The sequence below is a fragment of the Pseudogymnoascus destructans genome (assembly GCF_001641265.1).
Source record: "Pseudogymnoascus destructans isolate 20631-21 unplaced genomic scaffold scaffold_18, whole genome shotgun sequence".
Classification (NCBI taxonomy): Eukaryota; Fungi; Ascomycota; class Leotiomycetes; order Thelebolales; family Thelebolaceae; genus Pseudogymnoascus; species Pseudogymnoascus destructans.
In genome coordinates, this window is record NW_020167537.1 from 418,504 (window position 1) to 437,195 (window position 18,692).

Here is an 18,692-nt window from a genome sequence, read left to right on the forward strand (position 1 = left end):
GTGAAGGATGCTTGCAATGTTGCTTGCTTAACATCAACTATAAAGAGGATACTACAAGAAGCAGGCATAGGCAATTAGTGTGCAAAGTGTCGCCCTTTCCTACTGCTAATACATGTAGCTAAACGGCTTGTATGGTGTTTAGCATGGAGGAATTGGACAGCAGAGGATTAGGGTCAAGTTGTGTGGAGTGATGAGTGCTCTGTTAAGCGGGGGTGGGGTAACAGAAGTGAGTGGTGTTTCTGCACACCTGCTTAGAAGTGGCAGCAGGAGATGATCCAAACCTACAGTACAAAGAAGAACATGAAGACCATGGTTTAGGGGGCCTTTAGGCAGAAGGCCGGAGCAATTTATACCTTATATACTGTGACTTTGAGTCAAAGAAGTTTAGATATACTGCAAACTCATACCTTGAGGTTCTAGAAGCAGAACTCCTCCCTATTTTCAATAGTCTTGTGTAAGGATGCCTCCTTACTCGGGTTAGTTACGGTCGTCACGTGGCGCCCTCGAGACTCGGGGCCATTACGGTTCAATCGCAACTGCGAGCCTTAGGCACATAGCGTAGGGAAACCTTAAGGCAAACAGGGAGTTAGCAGAGTCGGAGGGGTTTCGGGTATTTAAGGGAACAGGAACAGAGGGTTATACCTTCATCTTTTTTGTATCCTTCGTAGTAGACCTCTAGGATAGAATACAGCATCACCTCTGACCCGCACTCCCACATGCACCTACAGAGAGCCGTATTCCCTGTGCCCTTACATCTTGACTCTACCTACTCATTTATGCAAGATAATGCTCCTATCTATACTACGGGTAAGGTTACAGACTTTCTTGAGGAGCATCTGATTACTACACTCTATAGGTGGCCACCCTACTCCTAACCTCAACCTAATTAAGCACATTTAGTAGCACTTAAAAACCTAGGTGTGTGAGATGTTCCCTGAAATTGCAAAGGATAAATCAAACTCAGAACATGCAAGACAGCGTCTAGAATCATGTTTGCAAGCAGCATGGGACACATTAGAGAAGTCATTGTTTGATAAATTGTATGAGAGTATGCCGAGTAGAATTGAGGCGTGCATTCAAGCAGACGGGTGGCAGACAAAATATTAGAATACTAATTTTTATACTATATACTATAGGGGCTTATTTCGTAGAGCTTTCAATTCTAATTACAATGGATGACTTTTTACATCTATCGCTCTAAAATTTCATATGTTACGAGCAAATCAATTATCTACGTTCGGTGGCTTCGTGGGTGGTTTTGCAATTCAGTTAATAGCAGTGGTCGGTGACTATACAACGGAAAGTCATCAGAATACACTGTTAAACCCATCGAGTAGTGCATCGTCGTTCTTTGAGCCACAGAACCAGCAAATCCAGCCTATTCAAGCATCAAATAGTAGAGCGAAATACTGGGAGTTATTTGTTACGGCTAAATGCTAGTGCTAAGGCTAGCGCTTACGGCTGCAACCTCACATGATGGATAACATTGGATATCATGGATATTATGTTATCCATGTTATCCACGGGGATCCACGGAATATCAGGTGATGGATAACATTGGATATCATGGATATTATGTTATCCATGTTATCCACGGATATCCCTTTGGCACGATGCCACTATATAAGTAGATAGTATTTCCTTAGATAGGAGCTTCATGCTCAACTCAATATTTACTCAAGAAACCTCTGTGTCTTCTATCATTTAGAAGTCAGCGTTACATTATTACTCTCATGTGTTGTATTAAATAACCTCTCCTTATGACTTATTAAGAGCTATTCGTTTCATTAATTAGTACAATTCTTAAGCACTACTTTGTCAATCTCGTTACGAACACTATACTGAGAGCTATAGCAGCAATTCTTACATCACCAAGGCTTATTACAAATAGAACTCCAGTCTTATATTACCTATGGTGGCTAGATATCTATCACAACAGATACATGGACTACATGAAACTATACAGAGTACACTACTGTTATAGGTCATTTTATTAATGCGAAGTGGCAGCACTAGTGTGTAGTACTCAATGTAATCACCTTAAAGAACCAATTCAGCGAATATCTCGCTTAGAATTAGCAGCAGTAACAGATAGCTCCGAAATAATAGGTGCTATCTTTACTTGTACACGAGATAATGCCTTAGCGAATACTACAATTCTTTTGGGATTTGACAAATTGGCTAGTAAATGCTAGACGTCTATTCAACAGCCTTGGACGTTTAATGTTAAATAGGGGACGTTGGTGTATTGCACATATCATTAATCTAAGCTGCTTTTAAGAGCTTAAAAGCTAGCCTAGATACAGAAACAGAAGCATACTAGTGAGAGCAAGGTCTTGCCTAGGTTCTATAGCATATAGATAGCTCTTCTCCTGAAGTATCAGCTACCCTTGAAAACCTAGGAAGACACATTTATGTGTTTCGGAACTAACGAGCATAGAAGGATGCTTTACAGAAGCAGATAGAGGCTGCAGGCCAAAAGCCATGCCAATTATCACATGATATGCCTATATGCTAGAATTCAACGTCCTATATGAAACTGCTGTAAAGCTTCGAATACCAATTACTATAGTGTGTACTACACAAAAGATTGATACTACAGTTGAACCTAGATATAAGGATGCCCTTGGGACTGGTGTGGCACCATTATAGCAAGGATATCCTTATGTAGAGGTTCACGGAAATCTAAGGAATATATGTAAAAAAAAAAAAAACTGTATGCTACTTTGACACCCAGCCATCTAGTAAACGTTGGGTACTCTTCGCGACTTTCTCTTGCGAGATATCCTTGCCAATCTGTTCTAATGCCTTTATTACTGAAATCCGACCTCTATCTTTAGCGAGGAAGCAAATATAAAGGGTATTTAGCGCCTAGCTTGCTTCTGCAAGTGATGGTCGGACCTCTTCCTCTTCCCCTTCCTCATCCCTGTCTGCAATCGCATCCTCCTCTGTAATAGTGTATCTCTGTACTACAGCTTCAAAAATATCTTCATCTCTGTCAACTATCTCTTCGCCTATAGGGTTGACAAAATCTGCAATTGGCATGACATCTCCTAGTAGCCTCACAATTTCCATTCCCAGTTCCTCAACCTTAGTAGTATTATCTTGATGCATATCCATATTTTTTGGTTTTTTTATAAGAGTCAATCGCCACTAACACTTCTGGATTTTTGGTGCTTCAAGTGCTCCCCATGTAAGTCGACTCCACTGTATCACCTTTAGAATATTAACTGTTTTATTAGGGTTCTTATTGGCCTTGAGCTGGCGCAACATGTAATTAATCCATTGTTTTCGATACCTAAGTTTCAAGCTTGCAATATTCCCTAATCAAGAGGTTGCAATGAGATGTCGTATTTGGTGGAAGCCAAGCAATTCAAACATTCGACAAACCTTGTAATCCACCAACAAGTTCAACTCAGACTTCATGTCTAGAGAAGTTATCAAGTAATAACAGTAACGTACATGTATAGCGAAAGCGCCAAACAAGCGAAAGCGCCAAAATGATGCGGTGACCAAACCCCCCAACTAAATGTTAAATTCCTCAACAACAAAACATGCCCCATAAAAACGATGAAAGCCAATTAGTGCTAGCTATCCAGGCTATGCAAAGCGACCCAAAGTTACGCCTTTGAGTTGCTGCTAGGATCTATTCTGTGGACCACCGCAAGCTAGGTCGTCGTCTAGAAGGTGTACCTTCACGACGCGATATCCAAGCCAACTCACGGAAATTAACTAACCTAGAGGAGTCCGTCCTTGTTCAGTATATACTCGACCTAGCTGCCAAAGGGTTTCCTCCTCGGCTGTCTGTTGTTGAAGATATGGCAAGTCGACTACTTGCAACACGCGACGCGTCACGCGTTGGGTCGCGTTGGGCTTCAAACTTTGTTAAGCGGCGTGTAGAGCTCCAGACACGCTTTCAGCGCAAATACGACTACCAGAGGGCTAAGTGCGAAGATCCAGAAGTTATTAATGGCTGGTTTGAGCTTGTGCGTAACACAATTGCGAAATATGGTATCGATGAAGCAGATATCTACAACTTTGATGAGACTGGGTTTATGATGGGCGTTATCTCAACTGCTATGGTTGTAACAAGCTCAGACGGGCGGGCAAAAGCAAAGAAGGTACAGCCTGGTAATCGGGAATGGGTTACAGTAATCCAAGGCGTTAGTTCTCAAGGTTGGGCAGTACCACCATTTATCATTGTTGCAGGCAAAAACCACCTTACATCTTGGTATGAGAATAGTGGATTTTCAAGCGATTGGGTGATTTCTGTTACTGAAAATGGCTGGACTACAAACGAGAGAGGCATGGATTGGATTCAGCACTTTGAGAAGCATACAAAGGCCCGGAGTGTTGGTGGTTATCGCTTGTTAGTCCTTGATGGTCATGAGAGCCACCACTCAGATGAGTTTGAGGAGTACTGCAAGGAACACAACATTATTACGCTTTGTATGCCTGCTCACTCTTCTCATCTACTCCAGCCACTTGATGTTGGCTGTTTCGGCCCGTTAAAGCAGGCCTATGGTCGGCAAATTGAAGATATGATGCAGGCTCATATTTCTCATATTACAAAGGATGACTTCTTTCCTGCCTTCCACGCTGCATTTAACACTACAATGACGGAAAGTAACATTTGAGGCGGGTTCCGAGGGGCAGGGCTTCTTCCATTTGACCCTGAGAGAGTGATATCTACACTTGATCTTAAGTTAAGGACACCAACGCCTCCAAGCTCCCGCCCAGGTACTGCTCAACCTTGGGTTTCTCAGACACCAAACAACCCAATTGAAGCTATGTCACAGTCTACATTTATTAAAACTTGGATTTCACGCCATCAAAATAGCTCTCCAACCTCAATCTATGCAGCTGTTGACCAGTTTACAAAGGGTGCATCGCAAATAATGCATCAATTAGCACTGCTAAAGGGAGAGAACCAAAACCTACGACAGGCAAATGAAGTACTAAGCAAGCGCCGGAGAGCTAGGAAAACACGACTACAGCAAGGAGGATCACTTAGTCAACAAGGGGCGCAAGAGCTACAGGATGAGAGGGATGTTGTGCAGCAGGTAGAGCAGGAAATAAGGGCAAGCCGTGGTCGGAAGCCAAGGGAAGAAACCCGTGCCCGTCGCTGTGGCAAGTGTGGTGAGACTGGGCACAATGCGCGCACGTGTCAGATTGTAATAGACACCTCTGAGGAAGAGGACTCCGAGTAGTTTCAATTGATTTCTAATGTTGTGGTAGATTTATCGCAATGTTTGTCGTGAGGGTAGATAATTTTGGCGCTTTCGCTTGTTTGGCGCTTTCGCTATACATGTACGTTATCTTATGATGCTTCATTTTCTCATTTAACTAGTCTAGGTATTCTTTCATAATTAGCCCTGTCATCCATTTTGTCTTGTTGTATTGATATTGAATCTGCATGTGCTTAACATCAATATTTTTAAAACATCGAGGATTCTTCGACTTTCCCACAACCCATATATCTAGCTTCTGAGTTCCAGTCGAATTTGTGGTAAATGCAAGAGTAGTCCGATCTTTGGACTTCTTTCCCCCACTCGATGCTTCAGTGGCTAGCGTTTAAGTTGGCGTCATCTTCCAAAAGAGCCCAGTTTTATCCATGTTGAAAATATCTTTATCTGCATATGTTACGCATAGTTGTCGGAGATCTTCCATTTGCGCGATATTTGTAGGATTGTGGATATGAATAGGAGAAGTCAAGACCCCTTAAATGTTGCTTTCTATCATTGTAGTATGTAGCGTGAATGGTAGAAAAGAAGTCGTCCCTAGTAATGTTAATAATATGAGCCTGTATTATATCTTCAATTTGCTGACCATAAGACTTCTTTAATGGGCTAAAACAGCTAATGTCAAGTGGGTAGAGTAGATGAGAAGAATGAGCGGGCTTGTAGAGAGTTATAATGTTGTGTTCTACAGTACTCCTCAAACTTGTCTAAGTGGTGGCTCTCATAACCATCAAGGACTAACAAGCGATAACCACGAACAGTCTAGGACCTTGTATGATTCTCAAAATGCTGAATCCAATCCATACCTCTCTTGTTTGTAGTCCACTTAATGAAGTTGTAAGCCTAATGTGTCCTAACGCATAATTAACCACACTTAACAAGAAGTTGATTAGCCATATCTTAAACAATAGACACCTAGGGGGGAAATTCTTTAGTAGCTAGATTGAGTATATACTAAACAAGGACAGATTCCTATAGGTTAGTTAATTTCTGTGAGTTGGCTTAGATATGGTGTCGTAAAGGTACGCCTTCTAGATGATGACCTAGCTTGGAGTGGTCTACAAAATAGATCCTAGCAGCAACTCGAAGAACTTTAGGTCACTTTGCATAGCTTGGATAGCTAGTACTAATTAGATTTCATCATTTTTCTAGGGCATGTTTTGTTGTGGAGGATAGTTAGGGGGTTTGGTCACCGCATCATTTTTGGTGCTTTTACTTGTTTGGCGCTTTCGCTATACATGTATGTTAGGGGTATTTGAAAACTCTACTTTAATAGTACTATTAACAATTGAACGTCAATGCCTTTAACAAATGCAGAGTCAAGCACCTTATCACTCATTAATAGTGATATTTTTCAAGACGATACTGCATTGTCACTCTCCTCACAACTAGATTCTAATAGTACTATAGTACTGTCAGTTACATCAAAATGAGGGCGTCATAAACGAACTTCATGGATTTGGCAACATGATAGGAATCCTTCAGCAGCATACCAACAAAATGGGCACTTAATGTAGCAATGTTCATATTATACAAAGCAGTATAGAGAATTAGGTGGTACTGCAGCTCTAGCGAAATGTAAAGCTGACTTCTAAATAATAGAAGACACAGAGGTTTCTTGCATAAGGTTGACTTGACAGAGGAGCCAGGGGATTAAAACACAAAGGCTTTCCAAGTAACACGTTACAGTATTGTAAAGAATACTATATTAAGTTGAGCACAAAGCTCCTATCTAAGGGAATACTATCTACTTATATAGTAGCTTCATGCCTTATAGGTAATCTAGATAATCTGGGTGTGAGAATGGTGTCAAGCTTTCAAAGGAGGATGTGTGCAAGCTATCACGTGTGCTTTACAGTCTCAAGCAGTCACCACGTCTCTGGCAGAAAAAGCTTCGCAAAGCACTCCAATCTCTTGGATTTGAACCACTCAAAACAGACCAATGCATCTTCATCAACAAGGACACAAAGATCATTATTGTCACTTATGTTGTCCCTTGGAAGTACAAGAATTCTGGCCCGGTGGCCACCCCATGAGGACCTATGTGGCATACCTGCGATGCTTGGAAACCTTAGCATGCAGAATAGCCACGTCTTACATGCATGAATCATAGCTCAACTATCTAATATCCACTATTTCTGGAACTATCCATTAGCCTGGTCATGCTACAGCCTAGCCCCGCTAGCCTTGTGGCTTCTTAGGTTATGTTACTAGACCCTAGCCCTACTAGCCCCATATCTAACATCATGTTACTGTAGCTATAACACTCATTACCATTTTCGATTGTCTAACACCCTGAATTCCAAGAGTTAATAGAGTTCTTAAATGTTGATGCTAAAGATACTTTGCCTCGAAGCCATAGTACTATACAGGACTAGACAATACAAAGATACAATCAAGAGAAGATTAAGATTTAACAAGCAATATAATTATCACAATCAAAGATTCATTTCACAGTCGACTTATAGACATCTCTAAATACAAAATCGTTAATGGGCTTAATTGCACACTATATTAGAGAATGGAGGGCTTTAACAGTCAATACTATCATTACGAGAGCTGGGAGGGAAACATACTAGTGATAATCAAGCTGGTTTGATTTATACAGTGCTTGAAGAATATGGCATATTTGTTATGGCTATTAGCAGAGCTATTAGCCGAGTGGGTCACAAGATAGGACCCCACGACACCCTGTAGGATGGAACTGTAAGAACTGTTGGAACTCATACAGTTCGTACAGATCATACAGTGCCGAATAGATCACAAGATAAGACCCCATTATACAGGATGGAACTGTGACAACTGTTAGAACTCATACAGTTCCTACAGTCCCTTAGGGTGGAACTATGAGAACTGTTAGAACTCGTACAGTTCCTACAGTTCCTTATAGTTCCCTTTGGCACGATGCCACTATATTATTATACTGACATTCATTGCACTCAGTTTGTAAGGACACAGGGCACCCACCTCACAGTAATAGCATATGAGACTGCGAGTCGGAGGCTAAACGGATGCTATCCTATAGGTCTACTACGAAGGATACAAAAAAGATGAAGGGGGAACCCCATTAAGTCTGTTTCCTTAAGTACCCGAAACGGGCCCGACTCGGTTATCCCAACCCTAGCCCTGAACCTTCCACCGCAACAGGTCCGCATTGACCCTGAACCCTACACCCTTACCGTCCCCACTATAGTGTAACTCGCTATGTGCTCCTCTACTGGTTCGTAAACCACACCGAGTCGGATTTCATGCTTGTGGTGACCCTAACAGCTCTGAGGCGGGTTCTTCGAGTATCTAGGTAAGGAGGCATCCTTACACAGTTCGCTATCAAACTCAAGAATAAACTTAGAAATCTCCTCCTCAAACCTACAAGTTACCATACATATCTTGGCTTATCACACCAAGAACAAGAGCAATACTACTCAACAATTGCTGAAAACTCTTCTACTACATCTGTTTATGCTACATACATCACAGCATATCATTTGGACACTTATTGAACAAGTTATTAAGAAAATCTTCTCCTTAAGGGGGTGGGCCAATACTACCACATGGAATATCTCTCCCAACTAGAGGCCTAGGAACATGGACAATGGCCCTAGAAGCTTCTACAACCCTTTATGATTTATTACACATCATCGCTCCTTAGTTACCCACAAGATTGGTTAAGTTATGACATAATTTGTCTATAGGAGTACTCTGACCTTGGACCTCCTTCACTTCCTATAGGCTAGGGACCTAAGACATGGTTTTATGGGATTCTCTTACGTTCACTACATGATTAACAACCTAGTTGTGGCTCGCACTTGATTTCTAATACAGTTACCCAGCCTGGTTAGTCATGGAAAGTCTTGGAAAATGAGACAACTACACTCCTTTGGCATAAATAGGATTGCCCTTTTGTTAAGAAAGGGCAAGCAGACAATACAGTAAATCGACTAGAACATACTTCTACATCTTTTCCAAGCTCCCAAGCATTGATCTTGTTGTTCTTTGTTTCTGAAAAATCAGTGAGGTGCTAACCTCTGACTTACCCCTGAGTTCTCAGACTCCACATTTGTTCAACTTGTCTAAACCACTTCAATACATTATACACCTGATTGCTATGTTGTGGAATAGTCTAAGCTACAACCCTTTGGCTCTGTTTCCTAAGACAGTGTGTTGTCTTAGTAAAATCATCCCTTCCTTGGGTGGCTAGATTCTCACATCTGGTGCACCCACCATTACATATATAAGTAGATAGTATTTCCTTAGATAGGAGCTTCGTGCTCAACTCAATATACTATTCTTTAGAATACTGTAACATGTTATTTAGAAAGCCTTTATGTTTAATCCCCTGCCTCCTCTGTTAAGTCAACCTTATGCAAGAAACCTCTGTGCCTTCTATCGTTTAGAAGTTAGCGTTACAATATTGTCAAAGATCTCACAACCTAACTGATGCTCTCTTATAGACAACTTTGGTCAAGAAATGTATTGCTTGTCACTAAGGAAGCTCGCCAACCCTAATTTTTAAAACAGTCGCTATGTTAGCAAAGGGTACAGAGATTATCTCATTAATTGACTCTTGTTACTGCTGAAGTCCATACACTTCGAGTAGCAAATGAAGCCCTTAGCAAGCATCATAGGGCTAAAAAGACTCACTCTGCTAAGGAAGTGCACTTACTGTAAAGGATGCACATGACATATTGTCTCAAAAAGAGGTAGATGAGTAGGTACAACGTTATAAGCGCTCTAGGGAGGCTTTTTAGAATGAGGGGAAATTGACTAGACGACACTGTGGTACTTGTGGAAAGACTGGTCATGTTGCAGGAATCGGGGTTCAGAGCCACGGGAGCCACTGGCGTGGCACCCACCCACATATATAGTTCTCAGTAGTTGTAACCTATATACTTCAACTAATCAACAACTTGTCTACCACCAACACTTCCAATGACCTCCAGTGACTATGTGTTACAGGTCATAATGCACGAACTTATCAAGTAGCTGTAGATATACCTAGTTTATCAGATTCTAAGTAGCTTTAGTCAATTTAATGTGTTGTAGTTGCTTAATTATATTTTGAAGTGGTAGAGGTGGGGTAGTGCGTGACTTGGTGTCATGCACGACTCAGTGTTATGTGCGACTTGGTGTACAACCACATTATTCATGATTATAAATCATGATTATAATTGATTTTCTAACCCTGATTATAAATGCAGCTGTCTCTCTACTAGTAAGTCCATTCTATTCTTTACATCTGTTTTATAGTAACAATTTTAGTAAGCCAAATACAATGGCTAGAAAACGGAAGGCAGACACTGAAAAGTCAACTAGGAAGTACACCTAATGTGTGGAGAACAGGCGCAAAGACATAAGTGAGCCTAAGTGTAAGATCGACAATGCAAAGAGGGTAGATACTGCTACAACCACCTATGCTATAAAGAAGGTCCCTGGCACATAGCAATTCAAGGACCTCACATTCTGCTAAACAAGACAAATAAGTCTAGGCAAAAAAGAAGGATAAGGTGAGACTAAAACAGTAAGACTCTCTACCTTCCTTATAGTAATCATTATAGTAACTAAGAAACAGTGTTAGAGATGGAGTCTATGTAAGTATTGTTAGGCAAAACCTTAGGATTAGAGCAGGCGGTAGGGCATATGCGCATTAGGATGGTAACAACATGGCTTGGGAAACTAAGGAGGAAGAAGATGATGTTATTCAAGAAGCGATGTAGAGGGAAGACAAGAAGGCCAATGGTTATAGGAAGGAAGACCTTGAGAACACCTAGTTGAAGGTTAAGGGACAGGCTAATGCTACAACCAAGGTACAATCAGCAACACTATTACAAGACCAATACTGATAACGTACATGTATAGCGAAAGCGCCAAACAAGCGAAAGCGCCAAAATTATCTACCCTCACGACAAACATTGCGATAAATCTACCACAACATTAGAAATCAATTGAAACTACTCGGAGTCCTCTTCCTCAGAGGTGTCTATTACAATCTGACACGTGCGCGCATTGTGCCCAGTCTCACCACACTTGCCACAGCGACGGGCACGGGTTTCTTCCCTTGGCTTCCGACCACGGCTTGCCCTTATTTCCTGCTCTACCTGCTGCACAACATCCCTCTCATCCTGTAGCTCTTGCGCCCCTTGTTGACTAAGTGATCCTCCTTGCTGTAGTCGTGTTTTCCTAGCTCTCCGGCGCTTGCTTAGTACTTCATTTGCCTGTCGTAGGTTTTGGTTCTCTCCCTTTAGCAGTGCTAATTGATGCATTATTTGCGATGCACCCTTTGTAAACTGGTCAACAGCTGCATAGATTGAGGTTGGAGAGCTATTTTGATGGCGTGAAATCCGAGTTTTAATAAATGTAGACTGTGACATAGCTTCAATTGGGTTGTTTGGTGTCTGAGAAACCCAAGGTTGAGCAGTACCTGGGCGGGAGCTTGGAGGCGTTGGTGTCCTTAACTTAAGATCAAGTGTAGATATTACTCTCTCAGGGTCAAATGGAAGAAGCCCTGCCCCTCGGAACCCGCCTCGAATGTTACTTTCCGTCATTGTAGTGTTAAATGCAGCATGGAAGGCAGGAAAGAAGTCATCCTTTGTAATATGAGAAATATGAGCCTGCATCATATCTTCAATTTGCCGACCATAGGCCTGCTTTAACGGGCCGAAACAGCCAACATCAAGTGGCTGGAGTAGATGAGAAGAGTGAGCAGGCATACAAAGCGTAATAATGTTGTGTTCCTTGCAGTACTCCTCAAACTCATCTGAGTGGTGGCTCTCATGACCATCAAGGACTAACAAGCGATAACCACCAACACTCCGGGCCTTTGTATGCTTCTCAAAGTGCTGAATCCAATCCATGCCTCTCTCGTTTGTAGTCCAGCCATTTTCAGTAACAGAAATCACCCAATCGCTTGAAAATCCACTATTCTCATACCAAGATGTAAGGTGGTTTTTGCCTGCAACAATGATAAATGGTGGTACTGCCCAACCTTGAGAACTAACGCCTTGGATTACTGTAACCCATTCCCGATTACCAGGCTGTACCTTCTTTGCTTTTGCCCGCCCGTCTGAGCTTGTTACAACCATAGCAGTTGAGATAACGCCCATCATAAACCCAGTCTCATCAAAGTTGTAGATATCTGCTTCATCGATACCATATTTCGCAATTGTGTTACGCACAAGCTCAAACCAGCCATTAATAACTTCTGGATCTTCGCACTTAGCCCTCTGGTAGTCGTATTTGCGCTGAAAGCGTGTCTGGAGCTCTACACGCCGCTTAACAAAGTTTGAAGCCCAACGCGACCCAACGCGTGACGCGTCGCGTGTTGCAAGTAGTCGACTTGCCATATCTTCAACAACAGACAGCCGAGGAGGAAACCCTTTGGCAGCTAGGTCGAGTATATACTGAACAAGGACGGACTCCTCTAGGTTAGTTAATTTCCGTGAGTTGGCTTGGATATCGCGTCGTGAAGGTACACCTTCTAGACGACGACCTAGCTTGCGGTGGTCCACAGAATAGATCCTAGCAGCAACTCAAAGGCGTAACTTTGGGTCGCTTTGCATAGCCTGGATAGCTAGCACTAATTGGCTTTCATCGTTTTTATGGGGCATGTTTTGTTGTTGAGGAATTTAACATTTAGTTGGGGGGTTTGGTCACCGCATCATTTTGGCGCTTTCGCTTGTTTGGCGCTTTCGCTATACATGTACGTTATAGATATAGAAATTTAAAGGCCTTAGATTCTCTATTTGGTGCTGTAAGTGGAGAGCAGCATACAAGTCAACATTGAGGCTAATGAAGAAATTCAACACTAACCTAGATTTTACCAACAACCTGCCCCTAGCAATTGACACAGTGACTAGGTAAGTCACTATAGTAATCAGCTAACATATACAGGACTTATTATAAGAAGACCCCCCTGCACCTCTACTTCACCAAGACACAGATGGCAGTTTGTTGTCCCCAACTAAGGAATCTGAGGAGCTTCTCTCCTAGTTCACAATATGTCGATTAAGTTCTGCTTTAAAATATACTAGATAGCCTAATGTACTGTTTCTATACTACAAGCCATCATTGAAGTAAGTTATTATCCATTTATCCACAGATATCCCTTTGGTACGACGCCACTATATAAGTAGATAGTATTTCCTTAGATAGGAGCTTTGTGCTCAACTCAATATAGTATTCTTTACAATACTATAACGTGTTACTTGGAAAGTCTTTGTGTCTAATCCCCTGCCTCCTCTATCAAGTCAACCTTATGCAAGAAACCTCTGTGTCTTCTATTGTTTAGAAGTCAGCGTTACAGCAGCAGGCCGCATACAGCCACTAGTCTAACTAAGCATTTTGGAAGTGGATTGCTAAGCGCCTCATGGTAGACTAAGGCAAAGAGCACCAAACGCTTAGCTGGGCTGTAGCTAAGCTTGTCCGCAAGCATAGGGCGTATATTGCCAAGCTTAATAGCCGTGAATGACAGACGCTCTAGGCTCCTAGATCACTGTGGTTGATGCTCGATAGGAGGTCAAGCAAGCTTAGCAAGAGGTGTAAGGCACTGCTAATGCAGAGACAACTGCATTAGCAGCCTAGCAGCAGGCCTCTCTTGCACTCTAGGCAGACAAGATGCAGCTCTTAAGAGCTGCTTCTCGTGCCTGCTAGCAAGAGGACGAGAAGGACAAGAGCAGCACTTCCCTCAAGGCCCCGAACCTTATAACTACAGACCCTACAACCTGACGACGACAACGACTAGCCGCCCTAGCACCAGTTATAGCCTTCAGGGGGATCCTATTGCTATAGGGCTCGAACACCTCATTAGCGTTGTCAAGAGGGCTGCGAGTCAGATAGGCAGCGCCCTAAAGGAGGAGGAGAGGGAGGAAAAGGATGCTGTTATCAAGAAGCGGCTCGAGGACCTAGAGTCCAAGGTTAGCACTGTTAACGACAATGTCGCACAGATGCTAGCGATGATGCAGCAGAGGGAGAATTAGGAGGGGAATTAGGGGTAGGGAAATAGGGATGTATATACCTATATCCCCCTCCCCCTAATTCCCCTCCTAATTCCCCTCCTAATTCCCCTCCTAATTCCCCTCCTAAAATTCCCCTCCTAATTCCCCTCCTAATTCCCCTCCTAATTCCCCTCCTAATTCCCCTCCTAATACCCCTCCTAATTCCCCCTCTGCTATGATAGATAGGAGTCTACTATAGTGGAGTTAATCTAAACTGGTTCCTCCGCTCTCGCCCCTATAGGCATGTCTGCACATTCGTGAGCAAGACAGCGACGACAAAGTATGTAGCAACAGACTGTGCATACCAGCCCTTAGCCCCTTTCCAAAGGCAGTATACGTCCAGCTTTGCTAGACAGAGCCAAAGACTCTCTCAACCTCAATCCTAACAGAGGACAGAGCAGCGTTCCATCACTACTAGTCCTTAGGCAAGCTAAACCCCCTAAGAGGATGCTTGAACAGGCACGCAGTGCCAAAGGCAGCTGAGCAGGCTAGGTGGCCAAAGACATAGAGGAGGGTCTCATGACGCTCTACAATCTGTTAAGAGGTTAGCACTAGTTACAAGAGGGGGGAAGGGGGGACTTACCTTGCAGATAGCTACGTTGCAGCCAGACTTACGCCATATAGCCTAGTTACTAACTAGGCTAGCAAATGGCCCTACAAGCAAGCTGATCAAGACATCTAGGGTATGGATGGCTTGCTAGTTAATGTCGTAAAGGTGCTTGTGTCTAGAGAACACAGCTCTCTAGGCCACATTGCCTTGTAGCTGGCAATGTGGACAGAAAGTGCCATCTGCAAAGCCCTAGACCCCCCCAACCCCACAGACTCTCTTGACCCTAGTACTAGCTGGTGGTATGTCAGCGTGTGGTGCCACTAGAGACTCGGCCTAAACTAGGCTGCGGGGAATAGCACTGTGCCATTAAACATAGTGCTAAGCCAGGCCTTAGAGCATCTAAAGACATGACACTGACCTAGCGGCCTAGGTAGGCTAGTCTAGCATAGACGATGTAGTCAGTTCTAGACAGCTCTGTTAAGTCACCTCTGTAATACGGAGCAGGGGAATCAGCTAGCGTAGTTCCTGTTCTGTAAACTAGAACAGGCACTACACATTAACTAGGGGTAGGTCCCCTAGGCAGAACGACTAGTGTTCATAAATAAACACTAGCCACCAAACCACTCACAGCAACCGCTGCTGCTGCTGCTCAATTAGGCAGTGACGATACATCGTTGCTGCCTAGGCTGTTACTATGATGAGCAGCAACAGCAGGAGCACCTCGCCCTCGTCCTGCCCTCATCCTCCTTGTGTGCTAATGCCTAGTGCTAGTCTTTGGCCTTGACAAGGAGGGCTTCTAAGTGTGTTGTAACGAGGGCTTACAAGTGCCTCGCGACAAGGGCTTGTGAGTGCCTCATTAAGGGCGGCAGGCGGTGAATCTGCCATTCATTAGCCCTGCTAATTATCAGGGTCAACGGGCATGATGGCGGGGTATAGGCACCTTCGACTAGATATTGCCATATATGGCAATTTCTTGGCCTAGAGAGCCTAGCGCTGATTTGGGAATAGAGGGGCAGGGGCCCTAGTTACTGTCACACGCTAAAAGTGCAACAGTAATTCAGTTGCTAAATTGCTCTAGTGGCTCATAACATCAGACTAGCTGGTCCTGCATACACCCCCTTTCTAGAGAACCTGGAAGGCACCGCCCTCTACTAGCAAACCTAACACCATCCTAACTAGCAGCGAAGGCGCTTAGTCAAGGGGCCTTACAGCCACGCAAACACGCAAGAACTGCTCTCTAAGGTCATACTCTGTACATAAACCCATAGCTTAGCACGTCCCCATACCCTTCGGGGGTCTTAGGGCGGCAGGTTACATCCACGTCCCGCTAGACGTAAATAAATATCATCATCCAACTGCCCTACGGCTGATTTCTCCCAATTACTAGCCAGTGAAAGCGTTTGCAGCAGTGTCATTAGGCTGCGCATCCCCGAAACCACAGCCACCGTCACGTTCCTGGGCAACGACTGGGCCAGCACACTTGCCAGAATTGAAACCACAGCAGGCTGACGCACAATCGGCATCGCTCGTGCAAGCTCCGGTGATGAATTGGCTTCCAGGAGCTGCAGCGGCGCTAGTACTAGCAGCAACAGCCTGGCCCGCAGCAGCCTGCCCTGCAACAGCATTTCCGTTGTTGGCTGACGCACCGCCAGTGAGGGCCTTTGCAGCAGTATCATTAGGCTTCGCGTCACCAAACCCACAGCCACCATCACGTTCCTGAGCGACGACCGGACCTGCACATTTGCCAGAGTTGAAACCGCAGCAGGCCGATGCGCAGTCGGCATCGCTAGTACAGGCCCCCGTAATGAATTGACTCCCAGCAGCTGGCTTAGCGCTGGTGCCAGCGGCGGCCGCTGCTTGTCCAGAAGCAGCATTTCCGTTGTTGACTGGTGCACCGCCTGTTAGGGCCTTCGCCGCGGTATCATTGGGTTGCGCATCCCCAAAACCACAGCCACCGTCACGCTCCTGGGCGACAACCGGACCAGCACATTTGCCAGATTTGAACCCACAGCAGGCCGATGCACAATCAGCGTCCGTGGTGCAAGCTCCCGTAATGAATTGTGTGCCCGGGGCAACCTGTCGAAGTGAAATAGCTGGGAGGGCGACGGCGGGAATGGATACTAGCAGGAAGAAATCATTAGGAGAGTGTTATAGCTGAAATAATTAGAACGGTTCGTGATAAAACTCACAGTTGAGTAGGAGAAATGCCAGCAAGCATGTTTTCTTAATACAACTGGACATCTTGTAAAATGAATGAGGTAGGACTCGAACTAAGGAGGACTTGTATAAAGAATGGAAGTCGACGAAGGAATGGACTCGCACCAGGCGGAGAAAGAATGGAAACTGAGGAAAGAAAAAACTCGAACGGATAAACACAATGGCAAGAAAAAGTGGTAACAGACCTGCTGGTTATATACACACTGAGCGCCTCAACGCAGCATCCCATAAACACTTCATTACTGACCTTCCCAAACGACGACGACGTGAAACTCTTCAAACACTCGTGATTCCGCCTCGACGATGTGGTTCGTTTCAGCCACGTCGAGTATTAATGTCTGGGCGCCAGCACACGGGCCACCACCACATCTATTCTTGCCTATATATGAGAATTGCCTCAGCACGCAATTGCTCTTTGCCAAGTGAGGTCTATTATTTCGTGGGTACGTGGAAATACTATCTCAAAAATCATTGGTTGGTTGCTGACGAACATTTAATTCCGTGGCCTGTCTTTTCCTTCACAAAAATACCAAGCTTTGATGGTCCGCAGAGATGTGTGCGTCTCCCGTTCCCCTGTATCACGATGCATGACGATCTCTGATCCTCACGTTCGTCCCGACCTCTTCGGACTAAGCTGAATACTTAAGCTCGGAGTTCTTAACTCCTGTACCTGTTCTCCTCGCCATAATTGTTTGCCGTGCTCCACGATGCAATTTTTATCATGTGAAGACAGAGACTGTTCTCTCCTACGGTACAGTGACTTAATACGTAATAGCTATAATTGGACCATGCTTCCCCAAGAGCCTGTTTACACATTGCAACTATGTGAATCCTTAATCCGTCTCGCTCCCGAGAAGCCCAGCGTCACCTACCTCAAAGGATGCTCTAACTCAACTCGTCGGATTAGATCCATGTGCTTCTGACTTCTCGGCGCGGCCTGGAACTGAAATTCGATTGGATAGCTCAAGATACCAGGTTTCAGCTTCACATCAACGGCAATTTCCTTTCCATCCTTACCAATCGACTTGGCGATTTTAAAGGTGGCTAAAGTCTGCACCATATTGATATAGAGGCTCGAATCCGCAAAAAACCGACCAGGGCATATCCTGCGCCCGTAACCAAATCCCTTCGTATCTGGATCAGGCTCGTTGCGTGGGCTCAGGAAACGTTCTGGGTCGAATGGGGCTGGATCAAAGTATACTTCTGGGTCGTGCAGGAACCACCAGACGCCCAGGAGAAGTAATGCTCCCTTCGGGATATGAAGTTCGTTGCACTCAATGTCACCATCAACTGCGTGCGGGAAGCCCATCGGGGCAATGGGCCACCATCTATCTCAAGGTTTCTTTAACTATAGCGCTGACATACGGCAATCTGCCCCGGTCATTGAAATTTGGTAGGCGATGGTGCCAACCACACGGTCAATCTCCTCTTGTGCCTTGTGCTGTACGCGAGGAAACATAACCATAGCCATGGTGAAGACACTTAAGAGTTATCACTGTAGTGTCTGCCGCAGTACCGTAAGGCTTGCTCAGTCCATACAATAGCCTCCTCATCTGTTTAAAGTTGCGGTCTCGTCCTCAGACACAAATTTCCGAATAAGTTCTGACACGTAGGACTGCTGGTGACCATTGGCGGCTATCTGACGCTGGGCAAACCGATAGGGGGTGTATGCAGTTGCGCGAATGCTTCTTCTCC

The 18,692-nt window shown here is 44.3% G+C and overlaps 3 protein-coding genes across 3 annotated transcripts; 1 reads left to right on the plus strand and 2 right to left on the minus strand.

The window, feature by feature from the left end:
• Positions 1 to 13,025: 13,025 nt before the first annotated feature.
• On the plus strand, positions 13,026 to 14,212 carry VC83_07218 (uncharacterized protein; the record flags this gene model as incomplete). Its single annotated transcript, XM_024470794.1, has 2 exons — positions 13,026 to 13,093; positions 14,044 to 14,212. 2 exons carry the CDS (start codon positions 13,026 to 13,028, stop codon positions 14,210 to 14,212), a joined length of 237 nt encoding a protein of 78 aa, XP_024321817.1.
• Positions 14,213 to 15,852: 1,640 nt separating this feature from the next.
• On the minus strand, positions 15,853 to 17,288 carry VC83_07219 (uncharacterized protein). The gene is made up of 2 exons (XM_024470795.1): positions 16,970 to 17,288; positions 15,853 to 16,900 (listed from the first exon to the last, which is right to left on the minus strand). The coding sequence occupies exons 1-2, from the start codon at positions 17,019 to 17,021 to the stop codon at positions 16,164 to 16,166; spliced, it is 789 nt and encodes a 262-aa protein (XP_024321816.1). The 5' UTR covers positions 17,022 to 17,288; the 3' UTR covers positions 15,853 to 16,163.
• A 577-nt stretch (positions 17,289 to 17,865) lies between these two features.
• On the minus strand, positions 17,866 to 18,468 carry VC83_07220 (uncharacterized protein; the record flags this gene model as incomplete). Its single annotated transcript, XM_024470796.1, has 2 exons — positions 17,866 to 18,287; positions 18,363 to 18,468. The coding sequence occupies 2 exons, from the start codon at positions 18,466 to 18,468 to the stop codon at positions 17,866 to 17,868; spliced, it is 528 nt and encodes a 175-aa protein (XP_024321838.1).
• Positions 18,469 to 18,692: the final 224 nt, after the last annotated feature.